Source organism: Ruditapes philippinarum, unplaced genomic scaffold (genome assembly GCF_026571515.1).
Source record: "Ruditapes philippinarum isolate M1 unplaced genomic scaffold, ASM2657151v2 ctg6544_1_1_1_1, whole genome shotgun sequence".
NCBI lineage: Eukaryota > Metazoa > Mollusca > Bivalvia > Venerida > Veneridae > Ruditapes > Ruditapes philippinarum.
In genome coordinates, this window is record NW_026856599.1 from 66577 (window position 1) to 85931 (window position 19355).

At 32.6% G+C, this 19355-nt stretch overlaps 1 protein-coding gene across 1 annotated transcript in view; it reads right to left on the minus strand.

Moving 5' to 3' along the window:
- Positions 1–424: 424 nt before the first annotated feature.
- Positions 425–19355, minus strand: part of LOC132747089 (lisH domain-containing protein ARMC9-like) — a gene marked incomplete at its 5' end in the record, with an annotated part of 36214 nt that continues 17283 nt past the window's right edge. Inside the window, 11 exon segments of the mRNA XM_060736399.1 lie at positions 425–957; positions 5803–6027; positions 7282–7489; positions 13017–13142; positions 14064–14116; positions 14692–14782; positions 15730–15804; positions 16387–16463; positions 16957–17096; positions 17837–17924; positions 18694–18784. Of these exon segments, the coding sequence (XP_060592382.1) occupies positions 890–957; positions 5803–6027; positions 7282–7489; positions 13017–13142; positions 14064–14116; positions 14692–14782; positions 15730–15804; positions 16387–16463; positions 16957–17096; positions 17837–17924; positions 18694–18784 (1242 nt within the window).

A 19355-nucleotide genomic window follows, 5' to 3' on the forward strand; every position in this document is an offset into this window, starting at 1 on the left:
AAACATGAAACAGTTTTTATTCTGTAAAATAAAAACTGCAGAAATTGTCCTAAAAATAATAAACAGGAGGGAAAGTTCAGTAGTTCATCCTGAAAAAATATTGACCTTACAGATAAATGAGACAGTTTGATTGGTCAATTTAAAGCTTGATGTCCTATTTAACAAATCAGTAATATCAGACTGATTAAAATTTTGCAAACATATGAGAGTAAGTCGAAAAAAATAGATTCATTTCCTATGTCTGTCTGTTAAATACACATGTATGTTTAAAGTATAATTTTATTTTAACATAATTATTCAAACGATATGTATGTATATATTCACTTGATATGTTCAAGTACAAGTACATTATCTCATTAAACAATAAATTATCATTATATTGATTTCCAAGATTATATTTTGATAAAGGATAGTTCAAACACTCTCAAAGGATAGTTCTTTATTACTTCTGAATGATAACTTACAGCACATTGACTTCACAATTTACCTTTCACTTTTCAATGATTCTGTAAACTTATGAAATAATTTTTTTAAAGTAACAGGTACCCTACCAGGCTAAATTCATTATAAATTGGTCCTGCTTTGTGTACAGAACTGTCCAATGTTAGCTTTGAGGTAACTAACTATCACAATGATGAAATTGAACAAAAGCAGTTTACAATTTCATCAGACTGCATGCATGTTGTTGCTGGCCTGTATATACAGACTGGACTGACTATAAACAAGTAAATGATGTTGCTAGCACTATACGGGTTAATAAATTTAGTTGACTAAATCCTTCAGCTGAAGTTAAAGAACATTGAGTAAAAGAACATTGAATATTGTAAAATCTGCTAATAGTACAACAGCTGTAAATGCACTTTCTGAATCTTCTTTAAAATGTCATAAATTATCTTGGAGTTTCCCCTCCTCTTCCACTGCCAGCTGATGCCTTTCTGGGACTTATACTTCCACCACCTGCGGAAAAAGAAAATAGCATGCACTAAATACTGATTTTTGTTATTAACTTTTTTCTTATATTTATGACACTTTCAAGTAAGATTTATACAGATATTTTGTTTGTTTGTTTGGGTTTTACATCACATCAACATAGTATAGGTCATATCGCGACGTTTCAGCTTTACTGGTGGAGTGGTGGAGGAAGACCTCAGGTGCCCTTCTGTGCATTATTTCAGGCATGAATGGGCACCTGAGTAGAACCAACGACGTTCCGTAAGCTAGCTGGATAGCTTCCTCACATGAAAAATCCAAAGTCCCTGTCGGGATTTGAACCCACAGCAGTGAGGGGCAAGTGTTTTGAAGTCAACGACTTATACAGAAATGGTCATAAAGTGACTGCCGGTGACTGGCACTTTTATTTCTAAGTTTTTCTCTTTTTTTTTTACAAAAAAAATTTGAACAAATTTAAAATTATAATGAAGGGTGATTGCACAATGCCTGCCATCAGACTGTCACATATTAGGAACAGGTGCCTTCAAGTTAGCTAAGAATGAATCTTTATAAAAGTAAAATCAACACCAAGTCTGTTAGTGACAAATAATGGTTTCATAACTTTACATTTTTCAATGTAAACATACAAATCATAATGAAAAAGGGAAACATTGCAGTGCAGCCTATTTTAGCACATAATGTGGACAAATAAATTATTATAGTACCGGTATATCGTTTATTACATGAACATATATATATTTTTCATACTGTAAATCTTAAGTTATATAAACAGTATATTAGTCATAAAGATTTCTAACAGGTTATATGGACCTAAGTATATAAAAGGCTGTTTGTATACATAACCTGTGCTGTTATATTAAAAACAACCATTTATATACAACCATACAATAGGTCAAGAATCTTAAAACAACTTTATAATACAGCAAACTTCCTTTATTTGAGAAAAAAAAAGAAAGACATTATTTCATAATTTGACTGCAGCTATGTAGATAGTTTCTAAAAATGACACAATTATCCAATGAAAAACAACATTACAATTGTGAAGAATAATACACTGTTATATTTGTGTCTGTGAAAAAAAGGACGTGAATATATCCAGGTATTATAAAATCAAAACACAGGAAATAAAGTTAAAATCAAATACCGGCATGCTCTCATAACCTGTCCAATCTAAATAGCGAAAACAATATCTAATGTAAAATTTCTGCACAGACAAATAATAAAATTTAATGATTTCGATGAAAATATTATGTTTTACTTTTATAATACCTGTCAATCCATGATTATTTACCAGAGAAATATTTGTCTTAAACTATTTCAAAACATTTATCAGGGCTTCCATTAAATAAGTGCCAAAATTCGGAATCAAAGATATTGAAAAATGTCTAACAGGCTGAAAGTCACATTATAATGTAAAGAAGGAAAAGGGTTATATTTTGGAAGTCACAAGCCAAAATCAAAAGTAAATGACTCCCAAACTTCCACTAATGGAAGCCCTGATTAATGGAATAAAAAAAATGGAGAACATGAGATATGGCTGTCTTTTCCCAATAAAAACTATTGGTCATGAAAAAAATAATGAATACACCAGACAAAACTATTAGAAGCTTAAACATGTTAAATATGATTCAGCCATTACATTACCATTCAATCTATTCTAAAAGTATTAAAAAATACAAGTATGAAAAATATTTATGAATATAGATTTAATACTCAAGAATAAAGAATACTAATCCTGGGGGTACAAAGAAACTTTTACAATTACCGTTACTACTTCAAATATAACCAAACTGCCTGACTTATTTTTTATAAGCACGGTTAAGCTAAAATGATGAAAGTTTGTTTGTACTGGGATCACTGAAGAAAAAAAAACACATTTGCCTAGTTTCTGACAACACCTTTTACCATAAATAAAGATTTTGCTCAAACATCACCAAAACATTTACTCTGGCAAAAGTTTTGAGTCCTAAAATGAACAGAAACCTATTTTCAGGAACAGTGTAATCTTTGGTCAAGACAGATATTTTTTTTAGGCTTCACATATATTCTTGGTAAAGTGTAACCTGACTTATTTACTTGTGTGTTTTTCCCTATTCTTGTTTTATCTTAGTTTGGCCAATATTGTAATAAGTGTACTTGCTCATGGTTAAATCAATGCATCCCTCCTTAAGCTTGTGAAAAATTTAGTCTATAATCTGTTTTCCCTATTTTATATAGATCCTGTTAAGTTTGTTTGTTTTTGGTTTTACGTCACACCGGATCCGGTTAAGATTATTTATTGTAACTAAAGGATGTCACATATAACATGTTGGTGGGTGTGATTTTGCATTGTCTAGAGTGAAATCTTTATATGAGACATATTCTGTGACCTTTCATGATAAAGTATGACATGTTGTTTTTCTGTCATGTTTTGCATGGTCATTTGTTGCAAGTTTATCATCATTTTGTTTTGGATCAGTGAAAAATGTTTTTTTTATCACTTTATCAAGAAAAACCTTTTGTGGTCATGTGACATGATATTATCATGAATGACCTTTTGTGGCTAAATGTGACATGCTAGGCCTATCTATATAAATTATAGCTATATTTGAAATACAAAAACCCAAAACATACTGCTATCATAAATTTTGCTATCATTTAACCACTTTCAACATAGAAATATTCTAGAAACCTTGACATGACCCTGTTCCCATAAACACTTATCAGATATTTTGAAATTTTAAAAGTACTTTTATAGGGGGAAAAAGAACCCACACACACAGTTAATTATTCAGAGGATCTTTTCTTTAGAAAATCAATATAATTATGTTACCAATGTTAATTAATTAGAATTAAAATATTTTTATATATAACTTCGTAAATCAACATATTTTCTTAGAGCAAAACCACAATTTTAATAAACTTTTATTTTAAAATGTTTAATTTTCACTTTTATTCTACTACATTATATAGCAAGGTTGATAGTTTTCTATTTTCATACTGATTTAATATAAATTCCATTTATAATTATGGTTTGAGTACCACTCAAGCCAGTGCTAGGTGGGGACATTAGGGATGTTGCACTTTTTCATTATCCCTCATGTACAGATTCAATCAAACCGAGTCTGCAATTTTCATGTAAATTTGCTGTTTTTAATGCTTCTGAGAGATCGCTTTTATCCAGATTTTGATCAACATGATTTTCTTCAGATTTATTCATCTGTACTATATAGGTCACAAACCAAAAGGGTGTTTGTTTGTCACCTCTAAGTCTGCTTGCCATAACAGATTCTACTTACGCCACCAGTACAGACCACGGTCAGTCTGCCATTCTGCCTGGTCATGGTCTGCACTGTTTGCTTTTGCTCAGTGTATATTTTGATATTTCACCATAAAATGATAAATGGTTTTATCCAGATTGAAAAGATGGGCAAGTCCATTTATAATATGAGCAGCATCACGACAAAACCAACATAATGGGTTTTCAACCAGCATGGATCCAGACCAGCCTGCACATCCGGGCAGTCTGATCAGGATCCATGCTGTTCGCTATCAGTTTCTCTGCTTGTTACAGGATTTGTAAGCGAACAGCATGGATCCTGATCAGACTGCCCGGATGCGCAGGCTGGTCTGGATCCATGTTGGTCGCAAACCCATTATGTTGGTTTTGTCATGACGCGGCTCATATATAGTGTGGTTAGGATTAGCTTAATTGAATATGCCATAATAATAACTGATAATTATGACTGTTTCTTCTTGAAAATATAAATAAAAGGCAGGTAATAAGTACACCCAAGACAAAAATAAACTGAAAGTAGAAAACTTTAACAAGAAAACTAACAAAAACACTTACTTGTAAACTAAAACTATTACAGTTCTACAGTAAATAAAATAAAAATATTTAGCTTTCAACTCATGCTTAGGTAGCACAAATATTCAATACAAGAAATATCTAAATACTTACCACAAACTAACAAAAATTATTGTCCTATGATGTAGATAAGAATTAAAGACAAAGATAAAAATGCACACTTATATATAAAATACTAATATCAAAGTTACACTTAAAGCAAGAACTGTCTGTAAGCCAGTGAACTCAGCTATTCTCAGTAACAATTATGTATATATTGAAAATTAGCTATAAAATGAAATATTTCTATGTCTGCTTTGAGTGAATATGTGAATAAAGATTATATCTCATTAATAAACAAAACAAAAATCCAGCAACTGCAGTGCAGGTGTACATCTTCCTTAACTTCAAAGAATTTTTTTTTCTGTATAAATATTATTCTTTCTTTCATCTCTTTCAATAGCAGAAATTCAATATTCAAAGAAAAAAAAACAGCTCTAAACATCTTACATGAACTATACTGGATATCAACCACATGATTTTTTAAAACTTAATTCAATCTAATAAATGAAGTCCTTCAGAAGTTATCTTGCATATACAAACTGTTTAAGGACAGATAACCTATGCAAAATGTTAACAAGATCTGTCTGTGGACAGTGGGTTCCATTTTTCTCAGTGCTTGATAGATACATGTAAGCAAGATAGAAACAGGAGCATAACTTTGCAAAATAATAATTTTATGATTATCTGCTTTTGTCCCTTTAAGACAATACATATTTATACCAAGTTTGAAGTGAATAGCTTTAATAGTTTCTGAGAAAATGGACCTTAACGAAAAGGTTAACCACCACCCACCCAAAGGTCATGATAATAGTTCAACTTTTTTTCTTCAAAAAGTGTAGTTAAAAATTGCTTGGGTGAATTATAAGTTATATATATTTATGTTAAGGTAGACTAGTCTATATAGTACAAAGTGGTAGATGGAGCAAACAAAAATTTATGAAATAACGACACAAACTAACCTGATTTACCGGCAGAACTTGGTCTCGGTCCTGACTCCGAGAACTGGGGGGCTGGAGGCATCTGGCTTATTGAGCCTCGACTGGACGGACGCTTCATACTGTTAGGATCTGGGGTTCGTGGAATCTTAGGCCGGGAACCAAAAGCAGCCTTATAAGGATCAGCTCCAGGCGTCTTTGGTTTCTGGCCTGGTGCTGACAATCTACCAGATTTCTGGCTAGATGGTCCTGAAATATCAGATATTTCACCATTATTTAAAAATATTCCTACTGTGTTACATGCCGTAAGGTTGGTTTGTGTGGTTATTATGCCTATTTTTACACATTTTTGACATATTTCTGCAGTTGGTCAACTGTGTTTCCTGGATAATGAACCATTAATTACCAATTTCACCACAAGTAACTACTAATAACTACTAATCTCAGGGGTGAGCAACAAATGACAATAGTACTTGATGCCTGAGAATGATTGTCACAGAAATATTTCACCTCACTGGGGATCCAACCAGCTACCCCTGGACTACAAATCATATGCTCTCCCCTATTGAGCATAAAAGTAATATAACCTTTACATGATTAGTTATAAAGATTTTTTTGATAGGTTAAATGGCCAAATATAAATGGTTGTTTTCATATAGCAGAAGATTATATTGCAAACAATAGTTTATATAAGACAAAGAACTTTTAAACTAACCAAACAAAAAATTTTGCTTTTTACAGCTTTATAAACATAAAACAGAAAACAGGAGATCTACTTATGAAAGTCTTGTTTATTTTCGTCTCAAAATTTTATTTGAGGTTATAATTTTAGTTTCTGATATTCATTCATATATATTTAGGAAAGTCGTTGGTTCTATCATGTGCCCAATAATGTCTAAAACAATGCATGAAGGGGCATCTTATTTTCCTCAACTTGTAAAGCTGAGAAGTTGCCATATAACCATAATAAAGAGTGGTGTGTGGTATTGGTAGTTTTCACTCCCGATCACGGCAGTAAGCCACATTGAATTTACCAGAACACAGTTCAGACACTGCATCATTCCCGGACATGCTGTTAAACAGTGTACTAGTACTAGTTGCCTTTACTTTCACAAGGAACTGATAACTTCTATACATACCAGAGCAGAGGTTCAGTGCGAATGACCATACAAAGGATTTCATGAACAATGACAACCAAAGTGACCTGCACCGTCCGAGAATCAAAAGTCATGTGAAAATTTCTCTTACTTTGTGCCTAATTATTCAAAGGGTTATGATTTTTAACCCTGACTCTGCTGCTGACTACAGGATCTACACATGGGACCCCTGTTAACCGATCACTCAGCACATTTGTCTGATTATTGTCTACACTGTTTGCTACTCTGTCAGTATATATTTTGAAATTTTCACAGTCTTGTCCAGTTTGAAAGATGGCTGAAGTCCATTTAAGACATTTAGTGGGTTAAGGGTTAAAAATTAAAAATAAATCTTATTGCAGCTTACTACTAGATTCCCCCATTTCATTTTCCTGTGTACCAGGTCGGCTACCACTTCTAGTGGGAGGTCTTACAGTCGGGTCCTTCATCCCCGTGCCAGGGCGACTTGCTGACTGACTTGGCGGCCGACTCAACATTTCAGCCACTGCTCGTCTAGAACTTGGTGTGACTGGTCGTTGTAACGGCCCTTGCATTGACATTACAGAATCTGTATGCTGTAAAATACAGTGATAAATGATTTAGTTTTACTCTAACAAGATATGTTTGTAAAACATGCATGCCCCCTATCAGCAGCCAATTAGTCATGTGATAAGGTTATTATGCATGACTTCTGACCCAGTGATCAAACAATTAATAAGGGTTATCAAGTATCTACTTGTCATGACCTTAACCTTTGACCCCTTGACCTAAAACTCAATAGGGGTCATCTGCTGGTCATGACCAATCATCATACAAAGTTTGAAGTTCCTAGGCCTAAGCGTTTTTAGTTAAATGATCGGAAACCCTTTTTACCTACAAGGTCAATGTGACCTTGACCTTTGACCCCTTATCCCCAAAATCAATAGGGGTCATCTGCTGGTCATAACCAATCACCATACCAAGTTTGAAGTTCCTAGGCCTAAGGGTTCTTTAGTTATTGATCGGAAACCGTTTTAACATACAAGGTCAATGTGACCTTGACCTTTGACCCCAAAATCAATAGGGGTCATCTGCTGGTCATGACCAATCACCATGCCAAGTTTGAAGTTCCTAGGCCTAAGGGTTCTTTAGTTATTGATCGGAAACCGTTTTAACATACAAGGTCAATGTGACCTTGACCTTTGACCCCAAAATCAATAGGGGTCATCTGCTAGTCATGACCAATCACCATGCCAAGTTTGAAGTTCCTAGGCCGAAGCGTTCTTTAGTTATTGATCAGAAACCGTTTTTACTTACAATGTCAATGTGACCTTGACCTTTGACCCCTTGATCCCAAAATCAATAGGGGTAATCTGCTGGTCATGACAAATCACCATACCAAGTTTGAAGTTCCTAGGCCTTAAGTGTTCTTAAGTTATTGATCAGAAACCGTTTTTACTTACAAGGTCAATGTGACCTTGACCTTTGACCCCTTGACCCAAAACTCAATAGGGGTCATCTGCTGGTCACGACCAATCATCATACAAAGTTTGAAGTTCCTAGGCCTAAGCGTTTTTAGTTAATTGATCTGAAACCGTTTTTACCTACAAGGTCAATTTGACCTTGACCTTTGACCCCTTGACCCCAAAATCTATAGGTCATCTGCTGGTCATGACCAATCACCATACCAAGTTTGAAGTTCCTAGGCCTAAGGGTTCTTTAGTTATTGATTGGAAACCGTTTTTACCTAAGAGGTCAATGTGACCTTGACCTTTGACCCCTTGACCCCAAAATCAATAGGGGTCATCTACTGATCATGACCAATCACCATATCAAGTTTGAAGTCCCTAGGCCTAAGGGTTCTTTCGTTATTGATCAGAAACCGTTTTTACCCAAGAGGTCAATGTGACCTTGACCTTTGACCCCTTGACCCCAAAATCAATAGGGGTCATCTACTGATCATGACCAATCACCATTCCAAGTTTGAAGTTCCTAGGCCTTAAAGTTTTTTAGTTATTGATCGGAAACCGTTTTTACCTACAAGGTCAATGTGACCTTGACCTTTGACCCCAAAATCAATAGGGGTCGTCTACTGATCATGACCAATCACCATACCAAATTTGAAGTTCCTAGGCCTTAAGGTTCTTTAGTTATTGATCGGAAACTGTTTTTGCTTACAAGGTCAATGTGACCTTGACTGTTGACCCCTTGACCTCAAAATCAATAGGGGTCATCTACTGGTCATGACCAATCACCATACCAAGTTTGAAGTTCCTAGGCCTTAAGGGTTCTTTAGTTATCACTCGGAAACCATTTGGTCTACGGACCGACGGACCGACAGACCGACGGACCGACAAGTGCAAAGCAATATACCCCCTTTTCTTAGAAATGGGGGCATAACTACAGAATTGTCTACAGGAATTCATTTTGCCACAAGTATTTGCTCAGTAAGACTAATTTTAAAGGCACATAATGCCTCAGAAACCCATATTTTTTCAATTCTTAAGAAATGCCAAACATGTGTTTAATATAGAATATGTTTTGAGAATAGATTTATAGCATGTTAGATGTAGAAAGTAGTGCTGAACATGCGGCAATGTGTCATAAAGGTAGCAAAATGTAAACAAAGTAGTTTATAGCTTCACTATAATTATACTAACTGTTAATATAGCAACCGAAGCAAATTATAGTTCATCTATATGACAACTTAGTAATGTTTTGGAAACTGTAACAAAATACCAAAAATAATAAGATTTTGAATTTAAGTAAATTAAACAAATATCATAGCATGCCGAAGGCATAATGGGCCTTTAATCTTCTTTTTTAATTTTTGATGTGCTACATTCAACTGACATTTCACTCTGTATTCTTCTACTGAAAATAAAATGTCATCATGCCTTTTGTAAGACAATTTTTTTTATGTGGATTATTCTTTTGTTTTCCCTACTGTTTTAAGCCACATGAAAGAATTTCAAACTACTTAAAAGTGTGGAATGAATTAATAATCTTTTTTATCATTTGTCTTCTTGGCCATAGAATTTTCTTCTTGATAAGTACAGACCTATTGGTAACTGCTGAAAATTGCACAAAACAAAAATGAGCAGACACGATTGTGACTACAAGCAGCAACCAAGATGTACAACATAAACTGTCCGACAGACAGCACGTTTGAAATCTTCTTTATGCTTGTGTAAGTAGCAGAAGAGAAAATTTTGAAGGTCATAAATTCTATAAAATTCTATTGGGCAGTAATTTATATACATGTTTGTGAACATCAAGTGATTACCATCAGTGATGACTAAAATATAAATTGCAAGCTGTTTAGATCATATTTGCAAAGAAAAATATTCCTGTAAAATTCATTCTGAAATTTTGAATCTTAAACAATTAGCTTAATTATGATCCCAATGACATAATATTATGTGAAGTTTTATGTGAAAATATTCAATGGTTAATAAAAAAGTATGGCTGATTAGGATTGAAAAACTTATAAAAGTAAGGTTCATTGATCTTTATCAATAATTTTGATTTATTTCCATTAACTCAAAGGAATCACAGTACATATAAACTGGAAAATATGTTTACTTTTCCCCCAAAGACTCACATTAAAACCTGCCCTTTAATCTAATATACACTCAGTTAATGAATATTCAAAACTAACCATGCTATTATTAAGGCTATTTAGTTGCCTAGAAATACATACATTGTAACATACAATGTATATTGACAATTTATAAATGCAGCCAGAAAACCTTCCCAGAAGCCATTTAAGTATGAACCATATAATTGGAAAGTCCAAAGTAAATACCTTCCCAGAAGCCAATAAAATTTGAACCATATAATTGCAATGTCCAAAACAAATTAACAAACTTATTGAAGATATATTTTAAAAGTAATTGCTTATCAGTGCCTAATTTCTGCCAATTAGGTTATATATTGAAAGTTGAAACAGTCTGTCAACAAGTAGAGGTATGGAGGTGGTGTTTACAATTAAACTTACATAAATTCTGTATAAACTAAGTATGGGAGAGCTCTACCTTATATGGAAAGCCAAATAATATGATAATAATTATTAACAAAATAATGTAACGACTTGTATAAACAAAATATTAACTATATAGAATTTTGTACCATTTACCAAATAATGATTTACTAAATTTAGCAACATGATTACATAATCATGACTATTCATAGACAGTAAGTCTAATCTAAGCAGTTAACCCTGATGAAATCATCTCCTAAATGCCCAGGAGACATTTTATGGAGTTTAATTCTGATTAACTATTTTCCATTTGAAAAATAGATATGCACAGGATTTCAGTCACATCATTAAATTTTGAACATTGTGGAAAATAACTATTAAGAGGGGGGAGGGGGGGATGGAACAGAGAATGTAAAGGGCTGAATGGCTCAGTCTGTACAGCTATTGCATGACAATTCTAATAAAATGAAGTTTGCATTTTGGTGAGCTGCACAATTTTTCTTTTCTAAATCTTTATCACTGTGCTTATCCAGTATCGCAGAAATGTGCAAATAATGTAAAAGTAATGCCAAATCTCTGAAACTCTATGGCCAAAATGATAACACAATAAGTATATGGAATTTGATTTTCGTTTTTGGATCATTTGGGAGAATGACGACCTGACTACCGTTTTGAAGGTGACTATTGTGTTATGTCAAAAACATTAACACATTTATTTTATTTTCCACATATTCAGTATACTTTGAACAATAGATAAAAGAATTTGGTCTGTTTTCCTTTCGGTTTCTTTTTTTTTTATCTTTCTTTTTTCATGGCAGTTTATATATTTTATCCTTATTATAAATATTATAAATCAATAATTGGTCAATTACCACAATTATCACTTTAAATGCCTTGTAATGTAAATGGCATTAAATTGTGTACAGCAGTGGAGTAAATATGCATGCATTATCCCCCTTGATTCAAATTAACAAGAAATACTGTCATTTTGCAAATCAAACCTGTACCATTTAAACATGTATGCCTTATCTCCGTTGATAAAAATTGAGATCGTTAGAGATCATCATGAGATCTTGAGATCATAAGACTGAACAATCCCCAAACTTTGCTTGTCAAGCCGACTTTAAATATACGAAATGCCAAATAAGTTGATAGTAATTTGTCTGAAGATATGTTTAACTTCTTTAAATGTGTACATCCATGCATGAGTCTGTGCTACAGTGAATGAAAGCCAGCAATTGACTGTGCATTAATCCATTTCTGATGTAATATTTTACCGTCTGCTTCCTACATATTAACTTAAAACATATAAGGCAGAAGTTTGTGAATCAAATTTGAATAACTCATGGAAATTCAACTGCACCCATATAATTCACTTTTAGAGGTATTCTATTTTCATTCTGATTTAATTAAAGGTGGAACCCTTTCAATGCAAGTTTAATCAATCATATTTCTTTTTATAGCAACTAACATTGGTATATGAGTATTTACATATTTTAACTGTCTTGTTATGGGGGCCAGCCAGTTTATGACATTTCATAACTACCAAAGGGAAGATACTCAAGAAGTACAGATAGTTCCAATTTTTTACAATATTTAGCTCCCTTGAAAAAGAGCATCAGTATAAGCAAAGAGACATTTACATCTTGTCTTTATCATATATTACAATGTGAGTGACCCTTATAATCGCCACTAGGGGAGATTATGTATATAATGTAAAAAAAACCATCTATTTCTAGATTCTGTATAAAATGCTAATCTATTTTTCAAGTAATTCCCTGCTGGTTCAAATAAAAATAATCTAAAATCTACACAAAATGAAAAAAACAATTACCACCAGAGAACAAATGGGAGAAGTTGTCTACAGTAGAATTGTCACAGAAAAGTCATTATCAGATCAAAATAATAATGAGAACTTGTGAAATCCCTTGGTATATACAGTATATTGACCTTCTCTGTACAAAGATATTATTCAGTAAACTTAAATTAAATTATAGAAACACAAGTATTATGTCAAAGGCTCAAAAATTTTGAATACCAGGTCAACAAACCTAACTTACAGAAATAAATTAGTTGGCAAACCATAAAAAGAATAAACATATAAACAGACAGACATATGTAATATTTTAAGAAAATCTCACCCTCTTCCGAGGTTTAGCACTACCAGTGGTATACTCAGATAACAACTTCTCGCCTGACTGCTCGTCGCCCTCGGCTCTCACAATCTCGTCCTTATCAAGGTCAACCTCCATAGCATCTTGATCCTCCTATAAGAGAAATCATGTGTGTTCATTTTGATATGCTCTTTAATAATGGTAAATGTGTATTGTCATGTCTTGATTGTCTTGATTTTGGGGCCGAATTATGGCATGACAGTATTTTCATACCTACCAAAGGGAAGTTACTCAAAAAAGTACAGATAGTTTCTAATTTTTACTATTTTAGCTCCCTTGAAAAAGATTACTGACACAGTGAGTAACATTCTAACCCGTAACAAGCTATATATCTTAAATGGACTAGTCTATCTTTCAATATGAACACATCCATTCATCATTTTTAGGGGAAAATTTAAAATAAATACATGTACATAATGAATAGTGAACATTGCAATTCATCAGATGATATCAGATGGCACATAAAGGTTGAATGCTCTTGTTTTGCACTGGAAGCATGGGTATATCAAGGTGCCGCTAGAAAAGTGAACAATTATTGAGTTATTGACAATGGTGTGTACTTGAAACAATGAGCTTAATATTCAACATTACATTCCCATTTTAATGAAATGTCACCCTGTTGGAACATTGACAATACAGTCCAACTTCTACATAAGTTATGTCCTAACAACAACAGTATTCTAGTATCAACTAATCTTGGTCTACCAAAGGTATTTCCTTTGTCGAGGTTGAACTGTATACTCCAACCACTTACATTACATAGTACTGGCCTATACTAGAACTTTTTGCTTACTACTGAATGACAAGTCATGGAACCACTTGTATTGTTTCTAGAGCTGTCATCGATAGAGACAATATCAATGTATCGTCCATATGCTTTGCAATGTCAGCTCTAATTATTACTGTAATGATATATTAGTATTTATATAAGGAAAGAGGTCATAAAACCAAGTACAATGTAGTTGTTTTTATATGATTTTAATGTTCAACAATAAATAAAGTAAAATGTTGTACCTCATCTTCATCTTCCTCCTCATCATCAGATTCATACTCATCTACAACTTCAGCTACAATATATATATATACATTTTATTACATTTTTTCAACCATTAATACTAGTTTAAGAATTTGCTTAAATCTACTGTCAATACTTTTAGTTTTATAACAGATCAAATAGCAAACAAGTCACTGTTTAATCACCTTTACAAACAAGGATTCTGTCTCAGTTTCTATTACCACTGTTCTTTTGTTTTCATTTTTTACAATGACATGAGCATTGTTGTAATATCTTTTATAAATAAAGGGTAAAACTATATACATTGTACTTATAAGGTACAGAGATAGTTTTATACTACAATTAAGAAAACAAGAGCACTGCAGGCAAAGTTAATGCTCGTCTGTTATAAGCTTCAAGTTTAAAAGGGGCATAACTTAAAAAATATTGCTTTCAGAATTATGCCCTTGTCTATCAACTGCATCTTGTCATTATCAGCAGGTACTATAAGTTTCATGATGATAACTTTTAAAATATTTGAATAATGGGCTACATTAAAGATTCTGCACAACGACAATGCTGCAACTATCATAACAGCACAACTTTTTCGTTGAAACAGACAAGCTAATAAAAGAGAAAGGAACAAACTTGAGTTGAGTTGTTTAATGATGAATTCTATCTGTCTGTTCATGTCAGGTTGATCTTCCTTTATAAAACATCTTAATATCTCCTCCATACCCTGTAATACAGAAGTCAAATATTACTATAAAATATCAGTTAATAGGTCACAATTAAGTCAACTTATTCATATAGCTAGCCAAGGAAAGCAGTGGCCTTCTCATTAAGGCATCTGGCTCTCATAACAGAAATTGTGGGTTTGAGCCTTACTGAAATTCATGTTTCCTCACATGACACCAGTACTGATTAGTTCCAGGAAGCAGACTCCCTGACTGTTCTCATAAGCTTCAAGCTTTTATCATAATCAAGCTAAAATAAATTGTACTGGTTAGTTTCATAAAACTGATTAGAGCATGGTGTCAAAAAATCTTCAAATTTCATAATACTCATGCATGATTAATATGCTTAAATTAAACTAACTAGCAGCCAGCATAGCTCAGTAGGTGATTATAAGTTTGATGACCATGAGATGCATAAGTAAAGGTTTTGGTAAACTGTAAGCCAAATGTGCTTGCTGTTTATCTATTTCAGGAGAGTCAAATCTTATAGAGTAAAGAATTATTTTTTCCAACCAATGAACTTCTAGCATTCGCAATATGTGTTCTCAAAACATAAATAATTTTAAGATCCAATCTATTAAATGAGTCTCATTTTCATTTTTTGAGTCCAAAAAATCTGTATCAAATCATTATGTGAAAGCATTGGTGGTGTGAAATAATAATATCATTATATATTGTTGAGTACAATACTGATTCTATTGGTATCGTATACAACTGCAAAGCCTATATTAGACTCGGCTAGCCCCTTTTTAAATATAAATTTGACAGCTGTGGCTCATCCAATAGATTTCAGTATTGTACTGAACAATGTATAATAATCCCATAATACATAATATATAACATACATACATTACAATATACATGTATAAATCAGACAGTACAAATGTATCAATATATCTTATAAATACTATAGTGTAAAATAATATTAAATGTGTTATAATTTACTTACCATGGCCTTAGCTTCCTCCCTGATAGTTGATATTGCCAGTATACTGTATAAGGCACCATTTACATATGGACGGATCTACAATGTATAATAGAAACATTAACTTTAATGTGGAAGACAAAGGGAGGCTAGTCAAATATAGCATATGTTTAGTCTCATTGTAGTTGTTCCCCTTACTTGTCTTTTTTTCGTGTGCATTTTTTACACATTACAACTTGTTCAAACTGCTTGGATGTTCTTTTTCACTTCTTTTTTTGGGGGGTCGTGTCTTTAGTCACATCCACACAGTAGAAGTCATATGGCTACTTTTCAGCTTTACTGGTGGAGGGAGACCTCAAGTAGCTTTCCATGCTTTATTTCAGGCACAAACGGGCACCTGAGTAGAACCACGAACGTTTCGTAAGCTAGCTGCATAGCTTTCTCACATGAAAAAATCCTAAGTCCCTTTGGTGATTCAAACTCACAGCTGTGAGGGGCAAGTGGTTTGAAGTCAATGACCTTAACCACTTGACCATGAACACTCCTAACTGCTTGGATATGCAGGCTGGCCTGACTCTATACTGGTAGCAAAGGCTAGTCAATATCAGTTTCAGGGTTAACTGACACATTAAGTCTATCAAGGAACATGTCAGTATCTTATGGGATATTTTAATGACTCACCTCCTGATTATCATGTCCTAGAAGGTCACTGAGTACTTTCAATGTTTGATTAGCATTTGGAGCACATCTCTTTTTCCCTGTAGTACATAAACATTTAGGATATGTCATAAAATATTTGCATATCTTTTTAACAAAATTATATCTCAAATTGATTCAGTTATTGATTCAGTTATGTATATGTACATTGTACAAGTATATTATTAAAATTATTAGATCATTCTCTCCTGTTTTTTTTTTCCAGAATACTTTAATTGTGCAAAACAAAACACAAACATTTAAAAAAAACTTTTAACACAAATTGGTCAAAAAATCACAAATAAGATAAGATCTTATTCTTCAATTCTGGGTATATTTTCTAAAGCAACTTTTACATGTTTATTCAGCTCTCAGTTCTCTAGTTATTCAGCTTTCAGTGCTCCAAATGCTCTAAGAAAAAAATAAAAATTTCAGGTTTTTAAACTTTATAACCTCAGTGGAGGTCCTTTAACCACAAGATAAGTCTATGCTCAACAAATCATTTGACTAATGCTATTATTTTCTTATTCATTACATATATAACTACAGACATACCTGATGTTCTAAGGCACAGGTTCATCAATAATGCTACGGAATATTCTAGTGTATAATCTGATAATGAATCATTATCTTCTAACACTTTCACCAACCACTCTATCAACCCATTCTCTATCATAGAAGTCTGTAACTGACGCCTGTATAAATATAAAAATATGACTTTGATCTAACAGCTGAGATAATGGGCCTTTCCAGTTCCTTAGCACTGAAAAATTTACCCCCTGACTTTTGTATTCAATGCTAAGTCAATTCATTAAAAACAGTGTCACAAACAAAACCATGTTGTCTTTTGTGTAAACCTGGGCAACCCGTGATTATATATTATCCCAGTGTAGCAATTAGATAGCAAGTCAGCAAATTTACATAAAAATGTAAAAATTGGATTGTGCTGTTATTTTAATGCATTAAAAAACTTTAAGATAAGAAAATATAAAACAAGTTTTCCTTTTTTCCCTTATTTGTGATTTGACAAACATGCACTTATTATTTTAAGAACAAGTGGATTTCTGAAATAAAGAATGCCTGTAATCTTAGCCAACAAAATTTATACACACAACCATTGAAACTTCTGAAACGATACCATTTCAAAGCTTGTTCTCTAGTCGTTAAATTAAAGTAAAACATCATTACGAGAAGCAACAACAAGAATTGTATTGTGCTTATGTCATTTATTACATCTATAAATGATGATTCAACAAAATTGTAATTGGCTGGGTAAAACAGTAACATAACATCTTACCTACACAATGATAAAGAATGTTAAAATCAGTTAATCACCCCAAATTCTGAAAATATTTTTAAAAGTAATCACAAAAATACATTAAAGCAGAAAAAACAATAAGTTTCCTTTAAAACAAAAGTTTTTGTGAGCCCCAACCCCATCTCTTTTGTTATAAAATCTTTGTTTACTTCAAAGATTGTCCATAAACCCTTTAAAAAGTCTGTTTGGGCGAAATTGTTCGCCCCTATAACAGAATAAAAAAAAAAAATATAACAATTTAAAATGTTACTTTTATACAATCACAAGTTTAAAAAAAATTTGAAACTTTTTTTGAAGGTAAACCTTGTATGTAATATGTAGCCCAAGTTCTTTTTCCCCAGTGTTTTTTTCAACAAAGAGGGAAAAAGGGGCCTTACCCCCTTGATTTCAAAAAACTGCTTTTTGGGGAGTAAAAAACTTTAAATTAAGCTCATTTTTTTTGGCAAAATGATGATTTTAAAGGAAAAATTTCTTTAAGAAAAGGCCCTTTTTAGGGTTCTGTTCTGTTATTGAAAACAATTTTCTTTTAAACCTTATGAAATTGATCAAAATTTCAACCTTTATCAAAATGCCCTTTCATTTTTGTTTATTTAGCAAATTTGCACAATAAACAATATCATTTTTAAATTGTCTAACAAATAAGATTACAAATAAATCAATTCACCTCATACACAATAGATTTCTTATCTGATATAAAATTGTATATTCAAATACATGTAAGGTGATATATTGTACATGTATGCGAACATAATGTTAAGGTTGTCCTTCCACCAAAATGTCATAAAATGTGCAAACTTTGTCTGTATGTGTATTTCTATTTACTATCTACTTGAAGCACATTAGATTTTAAAAGAATGTTTGAAGTTCTTGGTTATATCAACACTAACTGACATCAGTGTGATATAAGATACAAATAATAACCATAAAATACATGTATACTAACTATGCATGTATTAACTGAAATATAACATTACCTGAATTAAGGGAGGCAAATGCATTAAATAATCTGGCAGCACATTGTTTCACAACAGCATCATTTGATGTGAGCAATGACAAAACAGCATCCTGTAACCAAAGTAACAAATATATCTGTATATTATAAATAGGTTATAAAACAATATATCTTCACAAGTTGTTTGTTTTGTTGTATTTTAGATTACACTGACATTGTAAAGGTCATAAGGTGACATTTACACTTTACTGGTGGAGCAAACCTCTGGTGCCCCTTAATAAGTGTATATTTCAGGAACAAGCTGGCACCATAGTAGAACCACTGACCCTTCATAAACTAGAAAGAATCCCAAGTCCTTGACAGGACTCAAACCAACAGTCGTGATAGGCAAGTAATTTGGAGTATGCGTCTTTAACCACTTGACCATGGACACTCCAACTGGTTTGAGTTACATGGTAATTTACTTTCTTTTTTTTTGTTCAACATTGAATTATATGTGATATATTCTATGTTTATCACATTAACTTTGTTTACATGTACTTAGCACAGATTTGTATTCCATCACTGTAATTCAACTCCTTTAATAAAAATCAATCTTGGAAAGACAGTCATGAAAGAGTATCAGCTCTCATTAGACAATATGGGCACTAAACTTGTCTTAATCTAATTCATAAATTTTAAGAA